Source organism: Suncus etruscus, chromosome 13 (genome assembly GCF_024139225.1).
Source record: "Suncus etruscus isolate mSunEtr1 chromosome 13, mSunEtr1.pri.cur, whole genome shotgun sequence".
NCBI classification, from domain to species: domain Eukaryota; kingdom Metazoa; phylum Chordata; class Mammalia; order Eulipotyphla; family Soricidae; genus Suncus; species Suncus etruscus.
Window position 1 is genome coordinate 1265914 of NC_064860.1, and position 22314 is coordinate 1288227.

Here is a 22314-nt window from a genome sequence, read left to right on the forward strand (position 1 = left end):
CCATGGGTTGAGGGGGTCTGTCCCTGAGGACCCCACATCCTTGGAAGTCTGTGATTCTCGGGCTTCTTATATAATTGTTTCTCAACCTTATTTCTGACTGTTTTCTTCCTGTGGCCCCTCTGGCCTGACAGTTGGCCCCCCTAATCTCATAATAGACCTCTTATATACATAATTTCCCCTGGTGGCCTCCTGGGAATGTCTTAGGGCCCATATGGCCCCAAGTGACACATGGTTGTAGACACTGCTCCATGGCCACATGACACAGTCCATGTGTTTCCAATTATCCTGAGCTGCCAAACTCAGGATTCTGCTTCACTTTCAGATTCGGTACAAGACCAGTGAGCCCGTGTGGGAGGAAAACTTCACCTTCTTTGTTCACAACCCCAAGCGCCAGGACCTTGACATTGAGGTATTTTATTTTAACCTTCTGAGTTCCTCCAGTAGTACTCTAGGAACCGGAACACTCATGGGCTCCGTTGCCTATCTCTGTGGGGCTACTGGGGAGGTCATCAGTGCTAGGGATCAAACTCTGTGCCTTGAGCATGTGAAACTTACCTTTCAGTCTGGGAGTGACTCTCTGGGCCTGTTTGCATCTTTGCTTGTTTATTTTAAGGAACACTGAAACTTCATTAGAAGTAAAAAAGTGATTCCTTAATGGAAGCCCCCCCTTTCCTAGAGATACCTTGTTAATTCAGGGTTATCTGTGTAGCTGAGACCAGATGAACTTGGGGCTGAGTGCCCTTTGTGCCTCACAGGTCCGAGATGAGCAGCATCAGTGCTGCCTGGGGAGTCTGAAGGTCCCACTCAGCCAGCTGCTCAGCTGCGAAGACATGACTGTCAGCCAGAGATTCCAGCTCAACAGCTCCGGCCCCAACAGCTCCCTCAACATGAAGCTCGCTCTCAGGGTACCGGCTTGGGGGGTATGGTGGGGGCGGATGGCAGGATGGGTGGTGGCAGGTGTCAATTGATGGTGGCTTGCTGAACAGTGGACAGATGCCGACTTACCCAAGGCATGGCGGAGAGTGGGTAGACAGCTGACCTGAGGCACAAACCCTCCAGGAATGTTCCCTGGCTCTGAATGCAGAGCCAGGAAATAGTCTGGAACACCACTAGGTGAGGCTGGAAAAAAATTACAAACACGCAAACAAAAAACTGGCAAAGATACAAGGAAATGCTAAAGCTTTGTGGTTTGAGCATGAAATTAAAACACAAATGCTGTGCTCAGTAGGTGAGAGAAGACAGAGCGGACAGAGGTGTTTGCACTGGTCTGCCTTTTTTCCATACAAGGGCTCAGTGTCTCCTGTAAGGGTCAGCATTTCCTGAAAGGAGTCTTGACTGTTGGTAAGAGAGAGTGAGGGAAACTTGGTTGTTGTTTTGTGGCTGGACCCCAGCTGGCCATGCTCAGGGCTTCCTCCTGGCTCTGCGCTCAGGGATCAGTCCGGCAGGGTTTGGGTACCATAAGGGGTGTGGGGGTTCGAATCACCCTTTAACTGCCCCATGGCTCCTGCCTGAGGAGGTTTTAAACCCTGGTTACTGGAGTCAGGCTTTCCTATGTCAGAGTACAGGGTCTGCGTGTGAAGGTTGAAATGCCCAAGTCAAGTATAGGCTCATGGGCTGCTCTCTGGGCAGGGGTGTGGCTTCATGTCACCCTCCCTGTCCAGGGCTCATGTTTTAAAGCTCTGCCCCAGGGAGCTTGCCCAGAGCTGCTGTGAGGTCAGTCTAGGTGCTTGAGAAGAGACTGGGGAGGAGGCCAGATGTGATGCTGATGAGACATGGTGTGAGGCCAGTAACCCTCGGAGATAGGGACTCCAGAATGACAGGATGGTACCAGCCTCCTGTGCCCGCTAGACAAAAATAGCTGTGACACTAAAGTTGCTGTTGTCCATTATCAGTCTGTGAATCTCACCATGTGCTGTTCTCACCCGAGGTATTGCACCTGGACACCCGGGGACGAGCCCCTGACCACCTGCACTCGGCCCAGGTAAAACGGCCCAGTGTCTCCAAGGATGGCAGGAAAGTCTCCGTCCGGTCCCAGAACTCTATGGCCCCTAGTGCTGGCAACCACAGCACCACCCCACCCACACCGGTCAGCGGTGGCAGCGAGAAGCCTGGTGTGCAGGAGGGGTCACAGCCTGCAGAAGCTAGCCCCCAGGGGCTTCAGGACATGGGCAGAAGCTCCTCTAGCCTGCAAGCCTCCTGTTCACCCAACCACATGTCCCTGAAGGAGCCCACCCCAAGCATTGCCTCCGACATTTCCTTGCCCATTGCCACCCAGGAGCTCCGGCAGAGACTGCGGCAGCTGGAGAAGTATGTGGGCAGCACCATGCTGCTTGCTACACCTGGCACAGGGACAAGTTGTTCCTGGCACAGGCTCCTGGTGGGCGAGGGGTCCCCTGACACCACAGAAAGCTCACAGAGCTTTGGATATTCTGAGAGAAACTGGCTGTTTTTGCCACCTGATCGTTCTGGGTTAACCCAAGGGGCTGGGATTTCCAACCATGAGCGCTCTGTGCTCCCAAATCCCCCCCCTCCCAGTTGATGGCCACCTCCTTCTAGAGATATCAATTTGGGCTCACGTGCTCACATGCCTGAGGGTTATCTGAAGTTTCTCTTTCCTTTTAGTGGAACCACCCTGGGCCAGTCACCCCTGGGGCAGATCCAGCTTACTCTCCGCCACAGCTCCCAGAGGAACAAGCTGGTTGTGGTGGTACATGGCTGCAGGTAGGCATGCCTCCCCCCTCTGACCTGAGCCCCAGTGTCTCAGGTTCCTATTGGGATACACCATTGCATCTCATGTCCTCTCAGGCTCTGCTTAGCTTTCATGATGCGTACCTTTGGACTGCAGCTCTGTAGTTTACAGGACCTGCCTAGTTCTGGGCATCATGCAGTCCCTGTGTTCTGTCACACAGTCATAGACCTGCCCTGCACTGAGCATCAGGCAGTCTCCGTGTCACCTTACACAGCCTAAGGCCTGCCTTGTGCTGGGTATCAGATGGTCCCCAGGTCACCTCACATACCCTTTGTCCTATTTCTTAGGCTGAGATATAATAAACTTACCATAAATTTGCATGCTTGTAGAATTCAGGGTCAGAGAGATAGTGCATTTTGCTTTATACCCAGCAGACCTGGGCTCAGTTCCTAGCAGTGCATAGGATCCAGGAGTGACCCTAGAGCACAGCCTTGGAAGACCCAAAACGCTTCTCTCACATGATAATAGCAGTAAGAAGAAGATGTGATTCAAACATTAGCCTAATGAAAATACGTTGAAAATAGCAAGATCAAGTGAGTGAGTGGCCCAGAAACATGATTCTGTAGCCTGTAGGCATAGAGGTCAGCGCATTAACTGCTGGCTGAGCACTTTGTCCGTCCTGTAATAAGAAGACCCTTATTTCAGAAGAGACCCAGGCAAAGCATGGTCACTCAGCTGTCCTGGACCCCAGGTCAGAACACTCAGCATAGGGGGAAGGTGATGCATTGCATGAGGTCAAATTCCCAAGTGTTCGTTTGTCCTGTGGGCTCCACACAGAGGAGCTGAGCCCTGCCCTTGAAGGCAAGGTAGATAGATGCATGATCATGAGTGCAGTTCACAGTCTATGGAGGAAGCTTGCCACAGAGAGCAGGGAGTGCAGTGAGGACAGAGAAGGGACCACTATGACCATGTTAGTTGGAAATGATCACTTTGGACAAGAACTGGGTGTTAAAAGGAGATCAAGTAATATGCATGATACCCCTACACTAACTATACTGAGAATCACAGAGTCAAAAGAAAGAGGGAAAGAGAGAAGGAAAATATCTACCACAGAGGCAGGCGGAGGAGAGGGCCAAGGGAGGAAAAGTGGGAACATTGATGGAGGAAATGTGCATTGATGGAAGGTGTTTGACATTGTATGGCTGAAACTCAGGAACAACTTTGTAACGGGGTGGGGGAGCAACTGTATTATGAACGACCTTGTAACCATGGTGTTTAAATACAGTAATTAAAAATAATAAAGAGTGGAGTTCAGGGTTAGAGAAACGGGTTAGGGCACTGATTCAGGTTTAGGCTACAGCTCTTTATATGATCTCCTGAGCACTGCCGGCTAAGGACCCCAACAAAGACAGAGTGTGAGGTTCACTCCTACAGCAGAGGCTAGACCCAGGTGACCCAGAGCTGCTGGGCCAACTCTGCCCTCCTAGTAAAGGTTTGCGATACCCTGGGGAGACAAAACTCCAGGGTTTCCAGCAGAGTGAGACATCAGCGGGATCCACATCTGGGCTCCAGAAACAGAAGCTCCTTTTAAGAAGTGTGCAAAGCTGGTGTTATAGATCTAGAGGAAACAGAACGAGCATCAGAACTTTGTGTTCTGACCCTGACAGATCAGGGATGGAACAGTAAAAGCGAGTTTAACCAGGCCCTCCCCTTGACTGACACTGCTGTTCTGTTCTCTTTGGGGTATAAGGAATCTCATCGCCTTCTCAGAAGATGGCTCTGACCCTTACGTCCGCCTGTACTTGCTACCAGACAAGAGGAGGTCTGGGAGGCGGAAAACACATGTGTCCAAGAAAACACTAAACCCAGTGTTTGATCAAAGGTATGATCCCTGCGTACAGGTATTTGTTAGAGTGAGCCAAACACCACCTCTGATTGGTGCTTGCCTCAAATTGCCACGCTGCTGAGAAGTATGATGAAATCTCCCCAGACCTTGGTCATGAATTCACTGAAATAGTGCTTTGACTGGATGGACACAGGACACTGCACTGAGTGGTCCCTCCCAGGACAGGAGATTGTCAAGCCTTCCATTGTCCAGGCCTATTGACCATGTTGTGAACTACAGCTAGGAGTTGTAAAGTGATTTTAAAATATGATCAACAAGCTTATGATCCTTGTACAGTCTCCTGTCCTGGTGAAGCTGTGAGAGGAGAGCAGGCACGGCTCTGTACTCTGAGTACCTACATCCTCTCTCTGCCCAGTGCCCAGTGTAGGAGCCTCTGAGGATAGGCTCCTCTCTCAGCACAGCTGGACTCACCTCACAGTGCCCCCTAGCAGATGTACCAGTGTTGTGTGGGATGGCCAGTGTGACCGGGGCAGGCTGTGTCCTGTGTGATTTACTTGAACACTACATTTACCTGCTTCCACACTGAGGTGGCAACTGACAGGCACATCCCCACCTGCCTGTGGACACTTTTGCTTTGTTTGTTTCTTGAGGGGGCCACAATCAGGGCTCTGAGATTAGGGATTGTTCCTGGAGGGCTTGGAGTGCCAGGGATTAAACCCAGGTCAGTTGTGTGCAAGGCCCATGTCCTGTCCACTGTGCTATGTTCCAGTCCTGGGGGTTGTCCTCAAGTAGCTGTAGCTTCTAAGATTGTGAAGTTTGGGTGTGGAGCTGCTGGCCAGGCAAGCTGGCACGTTCCAACCACATGCCTCTTAGGCCTCTGATATCATGGCCCATGTGAACGTGGCCCTGTCTCATCTTCTGACATGTGTGGTGCCCTTGCTCAGCCTCAGAGAAGCCCATCCAGCCATTTCCCTTCTGGGACATGCCTGGAGTTCAGCTCCCTGGTCCCCTCAACCACAGAGGCTTTCCAGTGAGTGGGTCTTGGGCTCCCTGCTGCCCACCTTACAGACCAAAGTTCTGGCTCAGTTTTGCTGGTCAGTTTCCCTGGCTCAATTTTGCAGGCCAGCCTCAGCTGCAAGGGAGCAAGGAGACTTGTCTAGTTCTCATGAAATGTCAGATTTAATTATCTAGCAGGAAAACTTAAGTTTTATAAGAAAAACTTGCACAAAGTTTTCTTTTTTGATTATATAATATAGTGTCATGTTTTAAGGAAGGTTGGTTCTCTTTTCTTTCCAGCTTCGATTTCAACGTCTCATTACCAGAGGTGCAGAAAAGGACGCTAGACGTGGCTGTAAAGAACAGCGGTGGCTTCCTGTCCAAAGACAAAGGGCTTCTCGGCAAAGTCAGTGTGACAGGAACCCTGCATTGGTCCCACTCTCTGTGTGCATATTGAGCACGTAACATGGGCTCAGGATCTATCTGTCCTTCCTTCAGGGGAAAGAGGCTGCCTGGGGAATGAGGCCTGTTGCTAGCTGAACTGGTGGGAGTGACAATCTGGGCATGTTTCATGGTCAATGTGTAATGATGGTGTCATGTCAGTAATACATGAACACAGAGTTGGCTGAAATGAGGCCCACAGTGAGAGAGGATTGTAAGATACTGGAACTAATTTCTCATACTGCATGCAGTTCTCCAGTAGGAAGACAAAAGAAGATGGAAGAGCTGAGAAGGGGCAAAGTCTCAAAGACATTGCTTCAGGCCCTCCTTGACAGATTTTTTGTTCGTTTTTTCTCAAAGTGTAAAGTTTTATTTATTTTTATAATATCTTTATTTAAGCATCATGATTATAAACATGTTTGTAGTTGGGTTTCAGTCATAAAAAAGAACACATCCTATCACCAGTGCAACATTCCCACCACCAATGCCTCCCATCTCCCTCCTCCCCACCCTCTTGCCTGTATCAAGACCGACATTCTATTTCTCTCACTCACCACCGTTCTCATGATAGTTTTTAGTGTAATTATTTCTCTAATTGTACTCACTACTCTGGTAAGCTTCATATTGTGGGGTGGTCCTTCCAGCCCTCATCTCTGGGTATTACTATAATACTGTCTTTTATTTATCTTAAATCCCAAAGATGAGTGAGACTATTCTGTTTCTATCTCTCTCCATCTGACTTATTTCATTCAGCATAATAGTTTCCATGTTCATCCGTGTATAGGCAAATTTCATGATTTCATTTTTCCTGACAGATATATAGTATTCCATTGTGTATATGTACCACAGTTTCTTTAGCCACTCATCTGTTGTTGGGTATCTGGGTCCCTTCCAGATTCTGGATATTGTAAATAGCTCTGTAATGAATGTAAGTGTGCAGAAGGTATTGTATTGTGTTTTTGTGTTCCTAGGATATATCCCTAAGAGTATAGTTGGATCCTATGGGAGCTCAATCTCCAGTTTTTTGAGTAATCTCCATTTTGTTTTTCATAAAGGCTGCACTAGATGGCATTCCCACCAGCAGTGAATGAGAGTCTCTTTCTCCTCACATCCCTGCCAGCACTGATTGTTCTTGTTCTTTGTGATGTGTGCCAGTTTTTGTGGCGTGAGATGGTATGTTGTTGTTGTTGTTGTTGTTTTGATTTGTATATCCCTGATGATTAGTGATGTGGAGCATTTTTTCATGCGCCTTTTGGTCATTTGTGTTTTTTCTTTGAGGAAGTGTCTGTTCATTTCTTCTCTCCATATTTTGATGGGGTTAGATGGTTTTTTCTTGTTAAGTCCTCTCAGTATCTTGTATATCTTAGATACTAGCCCCTTATCTGATGGTTATTCAGTGAATAGTTTCTCCCATTCTGTGGGTGGCCTTTGTATCTTAGTCACTATTTCCTTTAACGTGCAGAAGCTTCTCAGCTTAATGTAGTTCCATCTGTTTATCTCTGCTTCTACTTGGACAGTGCTGTTTCCTTTTGAAGATGCCTTTAGTCTCAATGTCATGGAATGTTTTACCTACATGTTGTTCTATATATCTTATGGTTCTGGGTCTGATATCAAGGTTTTAATCCACTTGGATTTGACCTTTATGCATGGTGTTAGACGGAGGTCCATGTTCACTTTTTTGCATGTAGTTGACCAGTTGTCTCGACACTACTTGTCGAAGAGGCTTTCCTTGCTCCATTTTGCATTTCTTACCTCTTTATCAAAGATTAATTGATTGAATGTCTGGGGGAACATTCTCATTCTCTGAATCTGACTTTATTCCAATACCATGCTGTTTTAAAAAACTATTGCTTTGTAGTACAATTTAAAGTTGGGGAAAAGTGATGCCTCTTATCTTCTTTTTCCTAGGGGTTGCTTTAGCTATTTGTGGGTGTTTATTGTTCCAAATGAGTTTCAGGAGTGTTTGATCCACTTCTTTGAAGAATGTCATGTAGCCTTAGAGGAATTGCATTAAATCTGTACAATGCTTTGGGGAGTATTGCCATTTTAATGATGTTATTCTTCCCAATCCATGAACAGGGTATGTGTCTTCATTTCTTTGTGTCCTCTTTTATTTCTTGAAACAGTGTTTCATAGTTTTCTTTGTATAGGTCCTTCACCTTTTTGGTTAAGTTGACTCCAAGGTATTTGAGTTTTTGTGGGACTAATGTGAATGAGATTGTTTTTTTTTATTGTAAGAATTTATTCAAGAGACAAAATTAAGATAATGAGGTAAACTAACATAGAATGGGATTGTTTTTTTTTAATGTCCATTTGTTCTCTATCATTATTTATGTGTAAGAAGGCCATTGAATTTTATGTGTTAATTTTGTAGTCTTCCACTTTCCTATATTAATATATTGTTTCTAGAAGCCTTTCGGTAGAGTCTTTAGGATTTTCTAAATATACTAGCATGTCATCTGCAAACAATTGAGAGTTAACTTCTTCCTTTCCTGTCTAGATGCCCTTGATATCTTTTTCTTGCCTGAATTGCTATGGCAACTACTTCTAGTTACATAGTTATATAGAGTGGTGAGAGGGGACAGTCTTGTCTTGTATCAGATTTTAGAAGAAAGTCTTTTAGTTTATCTCCATTGAGCATAATATTTTTCATTGGCTTGTGATAAATGGCCTTGACTATATTGAGAAAAGTTTCTTCTATTTCCATTTTATTGAGAGTTTTTATCACGAATGGGTGTTGGACCTTATCTAATGCTTTCTCTGCATCTATTGATATGATCATATGGTTTTATATTTTCTTTTGTTGATATGGTATTATGTTGATTGATTTGTATATGTTAAAGCATCCTTGCATCTCTGGATTGAAACTTACGGGGTCATGATATATGAACTTCTTGAGGAGGAGGCGTTGGATTCTATTTGCTAGGATTTTGTTGAGGATCTTTGCATTTGTGTTATTGGTCTATAGTTTTCTTTTTTTTTTTTTCTTTTTTCTTTTTTTGTTTCAGCATCTCTGCTTTTTGGTATCAGGGTGATATTAGCTTCATTAAAGATATTTGGGAGTGTTTCTGTTTCTTCAATTTCCTGGAAGAGCCTGAAGAATATAGTAGGTCCTCTTGAAAGGTTTGAAAGAATTCATCTGGGCCTGGGCTTTTGTTTTGGGGAAGACTTTTGATTACCATTTTAATTTTTTCAATATTTATGGTTCTGTTTAGATATGCTAGATTATTCTGGTTCAATTGTGGAAGATTGTAAGAGTCCAAGAATTTTTTTGTTTTTGCTTTTGGGTCACACCCAGCAGTACTCAGTGGTTACTCCTGGCTCTATGCTCAGAAATTGCTCCTGGCAGGCTCAGGGAACCATATGGGATGCCGGGATTCGAAACACCAACCCTCTGCATGCAAGGTATGCAAAGCATACCACCATGCTATCTCTCCAGCCCCAGAGTCCAAGAATTTATTCAGTTCTTTCAGGATCTCTTATTTTATGGCACAGAGTTTCTCAAAGTAGTCTCTGATTACTCTTTGAATCTCTGTAGTATCTCCCTCTTTTCATTTCCCCCCCTTTCAGTTTATTAAGTTTCTCTTTTTTTGTCTTTTGTTTTTTGTTTTTGGGCCACACCCGGCAGTGCTCAGGGGTTACTCCTGGCTGTCTGCTCAGAAATAGCTCCTGGGATTGGGGCCGGGCGGTGGCGCTAAAGGTAAGGTGCCTGCCTTGCCTGCGCTAGCCTTGGACGGACCGTGGTTCGATCCCCCGGTGTCCCATATGGTCCTCCAAGCCAGGAGCAACTTCTGAGCACATAGCCAGGAGTAACCCCTGAGCATTACCGGGTGTGGCCCAAAAACAAAAAAAAAAAAAAAAAAAAAGAAATAGCTCCTGGCAGGCACGGGGGACCATATGGCACACCGGGATCTGAACCAACCACCTTTGGTCCTGGATCGGCTGCTTGCAAGGCAAACACCACTGTGCTATCTCTCCGGGCCCAAGTTTCTCTTTCTTTCTTTCTTTTTTTTTGGTTTTGGGTCATCATACCCGGCAGCCCTCAGGTCACTTCTGGCTCTACGCTCAGAAATCACTCCCAGCAGGCTCTGGGGACCATATAGGATGCCGGAATTCAAACCACCGTCCTTCTGAATGCAAGGCAAATGCCTTTCCTTCATGCTATCCCTCCAGCCCCCTCTCTTCCTTTCTTTGTGAGTTTTGCTAGTAGTTTATTGATCTTGTTGATTTTTTTTAAAACAGCTTTTGTTTCCATTGCTTTTTTTGAATTGTTTTTTGGATTTCCACTTCAGTAATTTCTGCTCTAAGCTTTGATATTTACTTCTGCCTACCTATTTTGGTTCATTTTGTTGATCAATTTCTAATTTTATAAGTTGGGTCATTAAGTTATTTATGTAGGCTCCTTCCTGATTTGTGCTTCTTTTAGTACCACTTTTGCCATGTCCCACAAATTCTGTGCTTTTACATATCAAAAGAAGAGATTAGGGAAGAAGGAAGTTGAAAAAAACACTTTTATTTCAGCTTTTACCTACATTCACCTACAATTGACATTGAAAGAGATATTCTGGGGTTTAGTGTCATCTTTGTATAGGAGTTTTTTTGTGTCAGTTCATCTGTGTTATCTTAAAGTAGACCTTTCAGTTTGTCTTTTAGGGCTGGTTTTGAGTCTGTAAAGTTTCTGAGCTGTTGTTTGTCTATGAAGCTATGTATGCTTCCTTCAAACCTGCTGGGTGAAGTATTCTAGGTGAAGCATTCATTTAATTGAGTTTGTCACTATATCCCACCATTGCCTTCGGGCCTTGCTGGTCTCTTGTAACGTATCTGCTATAAATCTTAAGGATGTTCTATTGAATGTAATTTCCCTTTTTGATCATGCTCCTTTCAGTATCTCTATCTGTGGGATTCGTCGTTTTGGCTAAGATGTGTCTTTGGGTACTTTTTTTCAAATCTCTTTTAGCTGTAATCTTCAAGCATTCAAGATTTGGTCACATGCCCTCTTGAGCTCCAGGAGTTTCTCTGCAATGATGTCCTGGACTATTGATTCTTCATGAGGATTTTCTTCCTGGATCTCTGGGACTCCAATGATTCTTATGTTGTTTCTGTTGAGTTTATTGAAGACTTCTATTATCTTCTGTTCACATTCTTTGCTCATTTGCTTTAAGGTTCTTTTACCTCTTCTGTTGTATGGAGTTGTTATGCCTCTCATCTTCCAGTTCACTGATTCGATCTTCAACTGCTGTTATTCTTTTGGAGAGGCTTTCCAGTGAGGTTTTCATTTCACCTGTTTTCAGTCCTGTTGTTTCAGTTTGAAGTTTTCTCATTTCTGTTTTCATATCCTCTTGATTCTTATTTGTGGTTCATTCAGCTCAATCCATGCTTTCTTTGAGTTATATAAACATCCTCTATATTCTTTAAACTTCTTTTTTTTATAATTTTTTATTTTTCATTATGAGAACAAAGATGCAAAGAAAGAGGACAAGGTAAAGTTACAGTGGAAGGACAATCACCCATAAATAATTCTCAGAAGACCCCTTGCTGATATCTTAACTTTGAAATTTCAGCCAAAGAACATTAAGATAAATAAGACAGAATCCATGTACAATTGCTTTGTCCCTCAAGTCCCCAGATTGTAACACATTATAATATTTCTTAACAGCACACAAGGCAATCTAAAGCCATAAAACTTACATAACTCCTTAAACATTACAGGCATAGTATTTTTCTACATTTCCATGTACATGCATATTAGCTTAAGTTAACCTCAAATTTTAAGTGGGTTCTTTTTAAGGATTAGAGTCAAAGGAGCACAGTAAAAAGGGTGTTAGAGTGACAATTATTGTTTGCATAGGCCCACCAAAATATGAGGGACATGGAAAGGAATAACCTTGGCCTAAATACAAAGAGACCATACCCCTGAAGTTTCCTGGCACAAGACCAACTCTAGGCTCCAGACAAGCTAGATCGTCCAATCCAAGACATTGCCTGTAGTCCCAACACACTTTTATTTTTCACACAGTATCTGTTGTTGGTATCATGTTTCTGTATTAAAGATCCTGGAATCTGCATATCCTACATTGAAGTCAGGATGTGGAGTATCCTCTCAAAACTTCTTATTTAAGAGACTAAATAAGTGATTGGCACTTTTTTTAGATCATCAGAGCTGCCATCTTCATCTTCTATGCATGGTATAGGCCTGCATTGTTTTCCACTGTCACACTTGTAGTGTGATGTTTTCTACATGTTGTGCTGGGGATCATTGACTAGATGTGCTTCGCTTCACTCAGAGGCCAGACTCCTCTGGCTCTACCCTTAATAGATGGAGATCATCTATGTTGACATGGCTTCTGCAGGCTCTTCTAGGTGGGGTTGGTCCCAGCACTGGCAACCATGAATTTTGGATGGCAGCCATGTTGAAAAGCATGCAGTGGGGATCAGGCTTCACCCTTTGTGTGACAGACATTTTTATCCCAATCCACAGGTCTTGGTCAGCCTGGCCTCTGAAGAACTTGCCAAAGGCTGGACCCAATGGTAAGTGTCCCTTCTGTGTGGCCCAGTGAGTCCCATGTTCCCTAGTGGCATTTCTCACAGATGATCTGCCCATGGCTCTCCTTTGCCCTCCCAGGTATGACCTAACGGAAGATGGAGCACGATTTCACGTGGCAACATAGCGGTCTGCCAGTAAGGGGTCCCACATGCTACTGCCCCACAGGCACTCTTTCTGTTTTAATATGTCAAGTATTGAGCTACACAGCCCTGGGTCATTTTTTTTTAGAACATGTGGATGTTCCAGCCAGATTCCATAACTGTTACCATTACATTTTATGTGTCTTGTTTCCTCCAGTATCTTGTCATTTACTGCTTCACACAGTAGGATCTTAGTTAATACTGTTTTATGGGGATGGGGTGGAATGATAGTTACAGCAGGGAGGACATTTGCCTTGCATGCAGCTGATCCAGGTTTGATCCCGGCATCCCATATGGTCCCCCAAGCCTGCCAAGAATAGTTCCTGAGTACAGAGCCAGAAGCATCTCTGGATGTGGGCTCCTCACACCAAAAAGAAGAAAAGCACTGTTATTAGAGGCTGCCGCACTAGAAAGCAGATATGTTTATATGCTTTACTGTTACATTGTTTTGTATACCACTGAGGTACATAATGCTGTGTATAAACTCTATTTTTATAATCTATGTTGGTTTGAATTCAAAAGAAAATGAATTAAGGAAATATTTATTTTCTTCTAAAAGTTTAAATTCTATGACAAATAATCAGTTTTATCTTTGCAGCAAAAAGTTATCTATGATCTATTTTCTGGTGTTTCTTTAAAGAAAAGCAGAAAGATTTTTCAATTTTTGGTATACTTCTTCCCATTATGAGTGATGAAAGTATTTAAAATATTAATGTTTTACATAAATAGAAAGATGTATGAAATCAGATACAGTGCTTTAAGGAAAATTGCTGTGTACCTGAGTATATTATTAAAATGTTAAGAAATTAAATGGTTTGTAAATCATAGTGTTCTTATCTAAAATTTCTTACATAAACTGCAGTGTCTTAACTCTGTGTCTTCTGAGTTACTCGTGAGGAAGAGCATTCCCACAGAGACTTTTCACAGTCCCAACCCCAGCCTGTTTGGTGTGAGCTATAGGAGCTTTGAGACCCAAGGAGCAACCTGGTTTGAGTCAGTGAAGGGTAAGCTGAGGAGGAGGGTCATCTACACTGTCTAGATTCATGTCTAGGTCGGTGGTGGCCAGTTAGCACACCAGACCATTTACCTTGACCTCACTCTTCCACCATCTCTATCTACAATCGACATTCATTTAGCTTTACTGCTCACTTTCTTTTAAGTTATAACATCATAGTTTACCAAGTTGATCATAATACAGCCGTTTCAGGCATTAAAAGTCCAAACACCCATCCCACAACCAGTGTGACCCTTCACTAGTGTCCCCAATTTTGTAGTGAGAGAGATGAGAAGAAAAGTAGAAATAACTTTGCATACTTACCTGGCAGGGGAGATACCATGATCACGAAGGTGGTTTCCCCAGGGCGAGGCTCACCCATTGCACTCTGGGTGTGCTGACTCCTGCGATTTCCCCAAATGTGGGAAACTCGACTGCATAATTTGTGGTAGTGGGGGACTGCGTTCGCGCTCTCCCCTGATTAAAAAAAAAAAGAAAAAGAAATAACTTTGCCTTTATTGCTATACATCGCCTGAAATCGAGTGGGGGTTGAGCTAGAGAGAATTTACAGACTTGAAAGCCAGAGGAGACCTGTAGCTCTGGGGTTTGAAAGACAAAATAAGCATCTTTTCAGTATCTATTCTAACAAATTGTCCATGATATACACTAAGGGGGAGGTTTGACATACCATGGGAAGTTTAAGTGGCATCCATAGAACCCCTTTAAAGGGAATTTCTAGTGCTAACTTACATGCTTAATTCAAGCAAGTATATTGTCTGCAAAAGGTAAGATAAATATTTCTCCTTATCAGTTATCTTTCTTACCAAGGTAACAAGGTATTTTTACACACATTTGTATAAAATGAGTCTCATTTTTTGTGAAGCCAGTTGAACTTTGAGATTCTTGTATTACCCTATCCATCATCCTTTCATGGACAGTAAGGCCACAGTGGCCTCCGTAGTTCCAAATGCTGAGGCCCACTTAGAATATAATTCACCCATATTCCATTGTACAGTGTAATTAGAGTAAACTGTAAAAGTTTCATTTACACCATCAGACATCCTTTCCCATTTAAGTGACTTCCCTGGGCATGGGCCAGTGCTTCTCAATTATTTTCTGTTATGCCCTCCTAGGAAGAAGAAAACATTTTTTGTGCCCCTCCCCCCGCGTGACTGTAAATAGTATCTTTATTAAAAAATCCTTTAACATGCAAAACAAAACTATATAAAATAATTTGAGCTGATTTTTAATCAGAGGTAATGTCTGGTTTAATGGCTACAATGAGCACGTTTTGCAATGCATAGCTTTTCGAAGCAGGGTTTGAAGCAGGACACAGCAACTGTCAGCTCCAGAGACATACAAAGACATAAACACGGGGCTTAGCTTGTTATGACAGTGTTTGCGAGGTCAAACGCACCCCCCTTTGTGGACCCTCATAGTTTCAGGTGAAGCTCACAATTAGCACCTAGGCCCCATTAGCTTTGGCATTCCTTCCCCAGCTATATGGAGGATAAACAGCCTCCATCTTATCAGGGCTTGAAAATGGGCTTGCTCAGCAAGTTTAAAAAGGCTTGTGCCTCAGATAAACCAATGTCCCCACACTGTAATGAATACCTTATAGGATGCAATGAAGGTGTGCTTAGGACTCCTCAGGATTTTTGTTTGGTTGCTAAAACCTGCCAAAGCCCTTCTCAATATATGCAGTGGAAATTGTGGTTTAGTGATGCGTCTCCAAAAATCATTCACACTCTAGGTCATTCTGGAAGGACTATTTCAGGGGTTTGATTGACCTATGACATGTTGATAGGTGAAAGACAGTGAGCAAACATAAGAAAACAAGCTGTCCTGCCTCATTTTAGTATAGGTCGAGAAGCAATTTTGTGGATGTGGAGCCTAAAGCAAAAGGGACTCCATTTTGTCACCCAGTGTTAAAGCTTCTATTTCCTATTTCTAGGCTATTTTTATTTGCAAAAAATCCCACGGCTCTAACATTTGGGGGCTCATCTGGAATCAAATGACATTGACCAGGTCACTAGCACATCTGTCTAGGTTGTGTAGATGTGATCTGGAAGCCCCCGAAGGTAGTTGAAGGCCTAAGGGAAGAGAGCTTAGGTAAGAAGCCCAACGGAAAGAAACTGGAGCCCAGGGCTGAAGGTTGTGTGAGGACACTCCATTCCTTCTTAGGGGGAAAGCAGCAAGAACTCCAGGCTTGAGAAAAGTGCAGCAGAGTCTGTGGTTGTCTTGGGTACCCTGCGTGTTCTTGTCACTAGTGGGGTGAGCTGTCACTGTCTCTTTGTCTTTTGTGTTTTCATTTTGGTTAAGGCTTTTGATATCATCAAACCCTATAGGTCCCCCCTGGAGAGGCCAGACTCAATTGTGACTTCTATGGAACAAGGTGCCCAGAGATGTCCATATGACCTCTGGATGTGTTGGGTTTTCCCAGAACTAGAGCAGGTGTGTGTGCTTTTGTGCCTGTGGTTGAGTCTTCTGTCTGTCTTTTTGTGTAAGTTAATTTGTCTTGTCCCAAAAGAGCTCCTTTTTTGCTCCCCCAGAAACAAGCCAGATGCAGCATTGAATGGATGGTCAGGAAACACTGGGCAGTCTAAATCTGCCGACAGAGCTCAATTTGCCCTGAAAATGCTCCACCTTTCTTGACCAACCTCAGCTTGTCCTCTTGCCCTCGTAGAGAGGTCAGAGAACATTCATCTATCAATGGAACATACTTGCATGGGTGGCCTCCCTTTTATTTGTTGTCAATTTGTCTCTCTGTGTGGTATGACTCTAACCTTCAGATTTAAGTGGAAAGTAGTTCCTAGTTCTTAACTTTCAAATGGAGAAGAATCTTTTCTAACTTTAGAGGTTTCTAACAATGAAGAATTAGGCAGAAAATATTTCAAATTACTGTGATTAGTTTTTATACTATACTGTTAATTAGTTGATTACTTTTAATTTGTTAATTAATATACTGTTAATCCTATACTATGCTGTTAATTAGTCTGCCTAGTCCATGATATTGTCAAGGAAACTCAATTTCTTTTTTTTTTTTTTTTTTGGTTTTTGGGCCACACCCGGTAATGCTCAGGGGTTACTCCTGGCTATGTGCTCAGAAGTTGCTCCTGGCTTCGAGGACCATATGGGACACCGGGGGATCGAACCTCGGTCCGTCCAAGGCTAGCGCAGGCAAGGCAGGCACCTTACCTTTAGCGCCACCGCCCGGCCCCAGGAAACTCAATTTCATGTCAGTTTTGTCACCAGGTGTCGAACTTAATGTTGGTCTTAAGATATCTTCAAGTGTGAAAATCTCAATGGCTCGTGTTCATCTTAGTAAAGGCTATCTAAATGGTACTTGATTGTGAATATCCAAAAGATGGGAAACTGATTTAAAGGTTTTTACTAAGTACCATAAAGGATAATTTGGTCCTGCTAGGTGTAAGAATGTATAGCAATTCGGGGCCGGGTAGGTGGCGCTGGAGGTAAGGTGTCTGCCTTGCAAGCGCTAGCCAAGGAAGGACCGTGGTTCGATCCCCCGGCGTCCCATATGGTCCCCCCCCAAGCCAGGGGCGATTTCTGAGCACATAGCCAGGAGTAACCCCTGAGCGTCAACCGGGTGTGGCCCAAAAACCAAAAAAAAAAAAAAAAAAAAAAGAATGTATAGCAATTTGTTTCCAAATGGAAAGAGGGCAGTTTTTTCACGTTTCTGTCCAAGAGCCACACCACTGGTGTTTAGGAGAATACAGAAAAAGGCACAGAAAGAGACCAGACCATAAAGCCAGCAAAGCAGTGGCCAGGGCAGCAGAAACTTTCATCAGAGGATAAAGAGAGAGGAGGTTAGAGAAAGAAGCATAATGTGTTTTATGCAAAAAGATAATGGATGGAGTTATGAATGTTGGGGGGAAAGGAAGGGAATTCTATGTAAGTGTAATGAGTGGTTTCAAATTGGAATGAAGTGAAGATTCAGAATTAATGTAAAGGAAAGTGCAGAAGATTTGAGGATGTGTACTAAGGAAAGAAACCGTATGATCAAACTGGATTTTTATTAGTATGTCTCTAAATTATAAATGACCTGGGCCCGGAGAGATAGCACAGTGGTGTTTGCCTTGCAAGCAGCCGATCCAGGACCAAAGGTGGTTGGTTCGAATCCCGGTGTCCCATATGGTCCCCCGTGCCTGCCAGGAGCTATTTCTGAGCAGACAGCCAGGAGTTACCACTGAGCAACGCCGGGTGTGGCCCAAAAACCAAACCAAAAAAAAAAAAAATGACCTAATGTTTTTGTATAGAGAAATCTATGGAAAGGGGGCTTTAGTTGCTCTAGACTCATGTTACAGTGCTCTTAAAAAATTGGACCTTTAGATATTGCAAGTCACATTTTCCAAAATGGACTCTAAAATTACATACATAATAGTTGCTCTGTGTGTTCTGTATATTGGAAACCATTTGCTTTTTCTCTTTTCTTGGCACTTTCAGTATTTTTATGCTTAATGGCACTGTGTTGGTTTGCATAAACACAGGCAGGAAGTTTTCCTCTCTGTAATGGGGATTGCTCCTTATGCAGACAGGAAACCCTAAAAGTCATCTAAGGGATCCAGTCCAGGCAAACAGAGTTGAAAGGGGTTGAGTTTAAATGGCAGGACCAGGTCAGGTAATCACCTCAGGGAGCCCATAGAGTTGGACTGGCCTAGGAAAATCAGAAGTCATCTGGGAATGTGCAGATCTGCACTGACTGGCCACAGCCTGGGCCCTGCTCTCACCAAAAAGTTCTGGAGATCAGAATTTCTCCCAGCCCTGGAGAGGGATGGCATAAACTCTCTCCTAGGAGGATATTCCTACAGAGAATGAGCAGCCCCGGGACACCTCTGGCTCATCATTCTGGCCTGACCTTTGCATCTTTACATGGGCCAGGCCTGGGTCATCCTGATGTGACTGGTAAAGTATTAATGCCTTTACTGATAAACCACCTGCTGTGTCCTAGACCAAGCCTCCGAAAATATCTGTAAATAATGGGATTCCCCAAATGGAGATTTCTCCGGTCTTGCTGGGTTTATGCAAGGAAATAAGCCAAGTTTATTCAGCCATCTGGCAAGGCTCAAGGTGAAGGTGAAGAGGAAAACTATTTTTCTGTAGCTGACTGAATTGAATGTAGTCTAGTGGGCTTAACTTATCAGTCTATTACTTGCTCATAATAAACTGGTCATGAAGGAACTAAAAGTTCCACTATCTGCATGATAGTGGAAGCCATAACTTTACCATGGAGAACTTATGCTGAGAGGACAGTAGGAGAAGTAACTCAGATATATGCATTATGTGCTGTTACTAAACCTAGTGGGAGTCCTGGGCCTCCTCTCCAGGCAACACCTGTATAACACTAGAGAGCTTATCCTAAGGAAGACCGGCAGAGTGACCTCACACAGATGCCTAAATGCTCAGGGAAATAGGAATAATGCTATGATGCTTTGGTTTCTGTTGTTTACTTCTGTGTCATCCCAGAGAGAGCATCTTCTATTCTTTGCCCTCCCGAAGATAGAGAGGACCATTTACAGCTTGAGGGCCTGATTCCTCTGTCTAATTAATCCGATCTTTTTCAAATATTTATAACTGAAAACCCAAACCAGTGAATTACTGGACCCTCATCAAAAGCTAAGGTAGTATGAGAGTTCACCTCTTTTTGCAAGTAGAGTCAGCAGTCCATTGCCAGCCTGAAGAAGTTACAGCAGATGGACCTTCGCCCATACTCCCCTTTAGTGATTTCAAAGTGGTTAAATCTCGGGGGAAATGTGAAACAGGAAGATCAGCAGGAAAGCTGCCAGGAGAGTAAGGTCAAGAGGGGTCACCAGAAATTGACTAGCTAAGGCCATTAACACAAATTGGAAATTACACTGCACTGTGCCTGTTGACCCCAGAGTTCAGAGCAAGTGGAAAGATTGAATCAGACCCTAAAAGAGACCTTATTCAAACTGGCCTTGGAGACTGGTAGTGGGTGGGTAGATCTCCTTCTCTTTTTCCTTTTTAAGGGCACAGTATTCTTCCTACTTAAAGGCATTCACTCCTTTTGAGATTTGATGGTAGATCCACCTGCTATTACAGGAAAATGTTTTAGCTTAAATCTCTGATCAAACTTACAGGTACTATAGGTAATTGAGTCAAAAGTCTAGACAGGCATGGAGGACCTACAGGAAAATGCGCCAGTTCTTCCCCACAACTTCAAACCTGGAGATTGCATGTGGGTCCTCAGATACCAGGTTGGACCCTGGTGGAAAGAACTGTATGTAGTCATCCTCACCACTACTACTGCAGTAAAGGTAAACATAATCTGGACTTGGATACATGTGTCCCACTTGAAGTCACCAGAGAAGGAAACTCTTGAGGACCAGAAATGGACCACCCAACCCACTTCAGAGGAAGGCCGAAAGCTAATACTGAAGCCAGTGGACTAAAATGGGTGGGACTGTGTACCTGCTGGCACTGGTGGGGAAGCGGACGGGGAATGCATACCATTTTGGTTCTTCACCTATTGGGAAGAGTTGCCAGCTATGGTTCTTATGAATGTCCCAATGTGGGGAAAGAACATTGTAAAGGGGATGATGAGCACCCAACATGCCTAGTACAATCCTCAAGAAGAGTGAAAGATTTGACCAAAAGAAGAGGAGGAACGTTGTAGTCTAGAGCAGAAGGGATTCTATTTTATCACTGAGTGTTAAAGTGTTCTATTTCCTGCTTCTCAGCAGTTTCATTTGCAAAAATCTCGTGGGTATCTCACAGTGCTCAGGCACTTAAAAACCATAAACACTCAGGGACAGAGAGATAGCACAGCAGTAGGGCATTTGCCTTGTATGTGGCCAACCCGGAAGGGACCTGGTTCGATTCCCGGCATCCTATATGTGTATCCTATATGTTTCCAGCCTGACAAGGACGATTGCTGAGTGTAGAGCCAGGAGTGGCCCCTGAGTGCTGCTGAATGTAGCCCAAAAACCAATAAATAAATAAATAAATAAATAAATAAATAAATAAATAAATAAATAAAGTTTTTTTTTTTAAAAAAACGGGCTGCAGAGATAGCATGGAGGTAAGGAATTTGCCTTTCATGAAGAAGGATGGTGGTTCGAATCCTGGCATCCCATATGGTCCCCCGGGCCTGCCAGAAGTAATTTCTGAGCGTAGAGCCAGGAGTAACTCCTGAGTGCTGCCAGGTATGACCCAAAAACCAGAATAAAAATAAACTATAAACACCACCTAGGACAGGAAGGACATATGGCCATAGCAGATGTATTGTTAGGTCTAAGATAGTAGGATCTGTGGAAAGTCCCCTAGATATTATCCATTCAGTTTAAAAGATAACAGGATGGAGTATATATATATATATACTTCTATATAAACTTGCTTGTAGCTCACGGGGGTTTGCTTTCTGCAGAGGTGTCCCTACCTGGTCAGCTTTGCACATACTGGTAAATGGAATAAAGCTTTGTTTTGCTTTGTTTCAAATGTGTGGTTAGGACCCTAACAATGGGCTTGGGAAAAAATTGATGCAGATACTGAATTTAAAGAAAGCTATACAAAATTTCCCAGAGAATTTCTGAGTCTTGTGTGGAATTTCTGGGCAAATTAATTAACACAATTCAGAGACAGGTTATAAGTAAAGGAACTCAGCAACACCTATTAATACAAGTAGCTTTTGATAATGCTAATGAAGATTGTCGTGCAACCTTGCATCCTATCAGAGAGAGAAATCATGTTAAGACATTGACTCAATTATACATAAGTACACATTGTTATTGAAGCATATGCAGTATAGAGACAAGCCTAGGATAATTGAGGGTAGATTGGGCCATTTCTATAGATCAGAAACCCCTACAACCCCACCCTTTCAAGAGCACCAACTGGACCTTGTCCAAAGATGGCAGAGGAAACCATTGGGAAAGAGATTGTCACTATGCCTCTGGTAATCTGGATTTGAGAAACTGGAGCAGGGGCTAGGGCCTCACAGGCCTCACAAGCTCAGGGTAAATGTTTTAATTATGGTAAATTAGGGCATTTTTACTTAGACTACAGAATTCATTCTGGACCTGACCTCTTGAGTTACCCAATGATCCTTTCTCAGGAAACTGGGCAAGGGGCCAACCCCAGGCTCCCCAGAATCAGGTAACTTTCCTGTCTGCACTCCCCTTCCCCATCCTGAGCCCACAGGGCTACAATCAATAGATTCACTTCAATCCACTACCATGGGAGGGCTACCTTGGATATACTCCATTACGATAGCACCAGCCCGATGCCCCTACAAATTAAAATCTGGAATAAAAGAGCCTATACTTCCAGGTACTGTAGGCTTACTCCTAGATAGAAGCAGTCTGAATTTAAAGAAATCAGTATTCATGTTGGGGTGATAGACTCTATTCATATTAGGGAAATAATAATTGTCACTTAAGTGCCAATTCTTTGAACTTTAGGAAAGGGAGAGTATATCACCCAATTTCTATTGTTCCACTTTATAATACCTGGTCACTCTAATTGCTCTAAGATTGGACGTTAGCCTCTGCTGATTCACCAGTGGCTTTACTTCTGATCTTACACAGAACAAGCATCCACTTTATAACCCTTGAGATTTATGGAAAGAAATTTAAAGGTATGATTAACACATGTGCCACCTTCCAACAAAATGTAACCCCCGCCTCC

The 22314-nt window shown here is 43.5% G+C and overlaps 1 protein-coding gene and 1 non-coding gene across 2 annotated transcripts in view; both read left to right on the forward strand.

The window, feature by feature from the left end:
* The window catches only part of ESYT2 (extended synaptotagmin 2), a 52111-nt gene extending 38585 nt beyond the window's left edge, over window positions 1–13526 (forward strand). Inside the window, exons 15-22 of the mRNA XM_049785967.1 lie at window positions 323–409; window positions 756–905; window positions 1928–2307; window positions 2623–2721; window positions 4440–4571; window positions 5832–5937; window positions 12451–12500; window positions 12595–13526. Of these exons, the coding sequence (XP_049641924.1) occupies window positions 323–409; window positions 756–905; window positions 1928–2307; window positions 2623–2721; window positions 4440–4571; window positions 5832–5937; window positions 12451–12500; window positions 12595–12640 (1050 nt within the window). The 3' untranslated portion in view covers window positions 12641–13526. The remainder of the gene's footprint in view (window positions 1–322; window positions 410–755; window positions 906–1927; window positions 2308–2622; window positions 2722–4439; window positions 4572–5831; window positions 5938–12450; window positions 12501–12594) is intronic.
* Window positions 13527–13966: 440 nt separating this feature from the next.
* Window positions 13967–14130, forward strand: LOC126026577 (U1 spliceosomal RNA). Its single transcript, XR_007501801.1, has one exon. It is a non-coding gene; the product is annotated as a U1 spliceosomal RNA (small nuclear RNA).
* Window positions 14131–22314: the final 8184 nt, after the last annotated feature.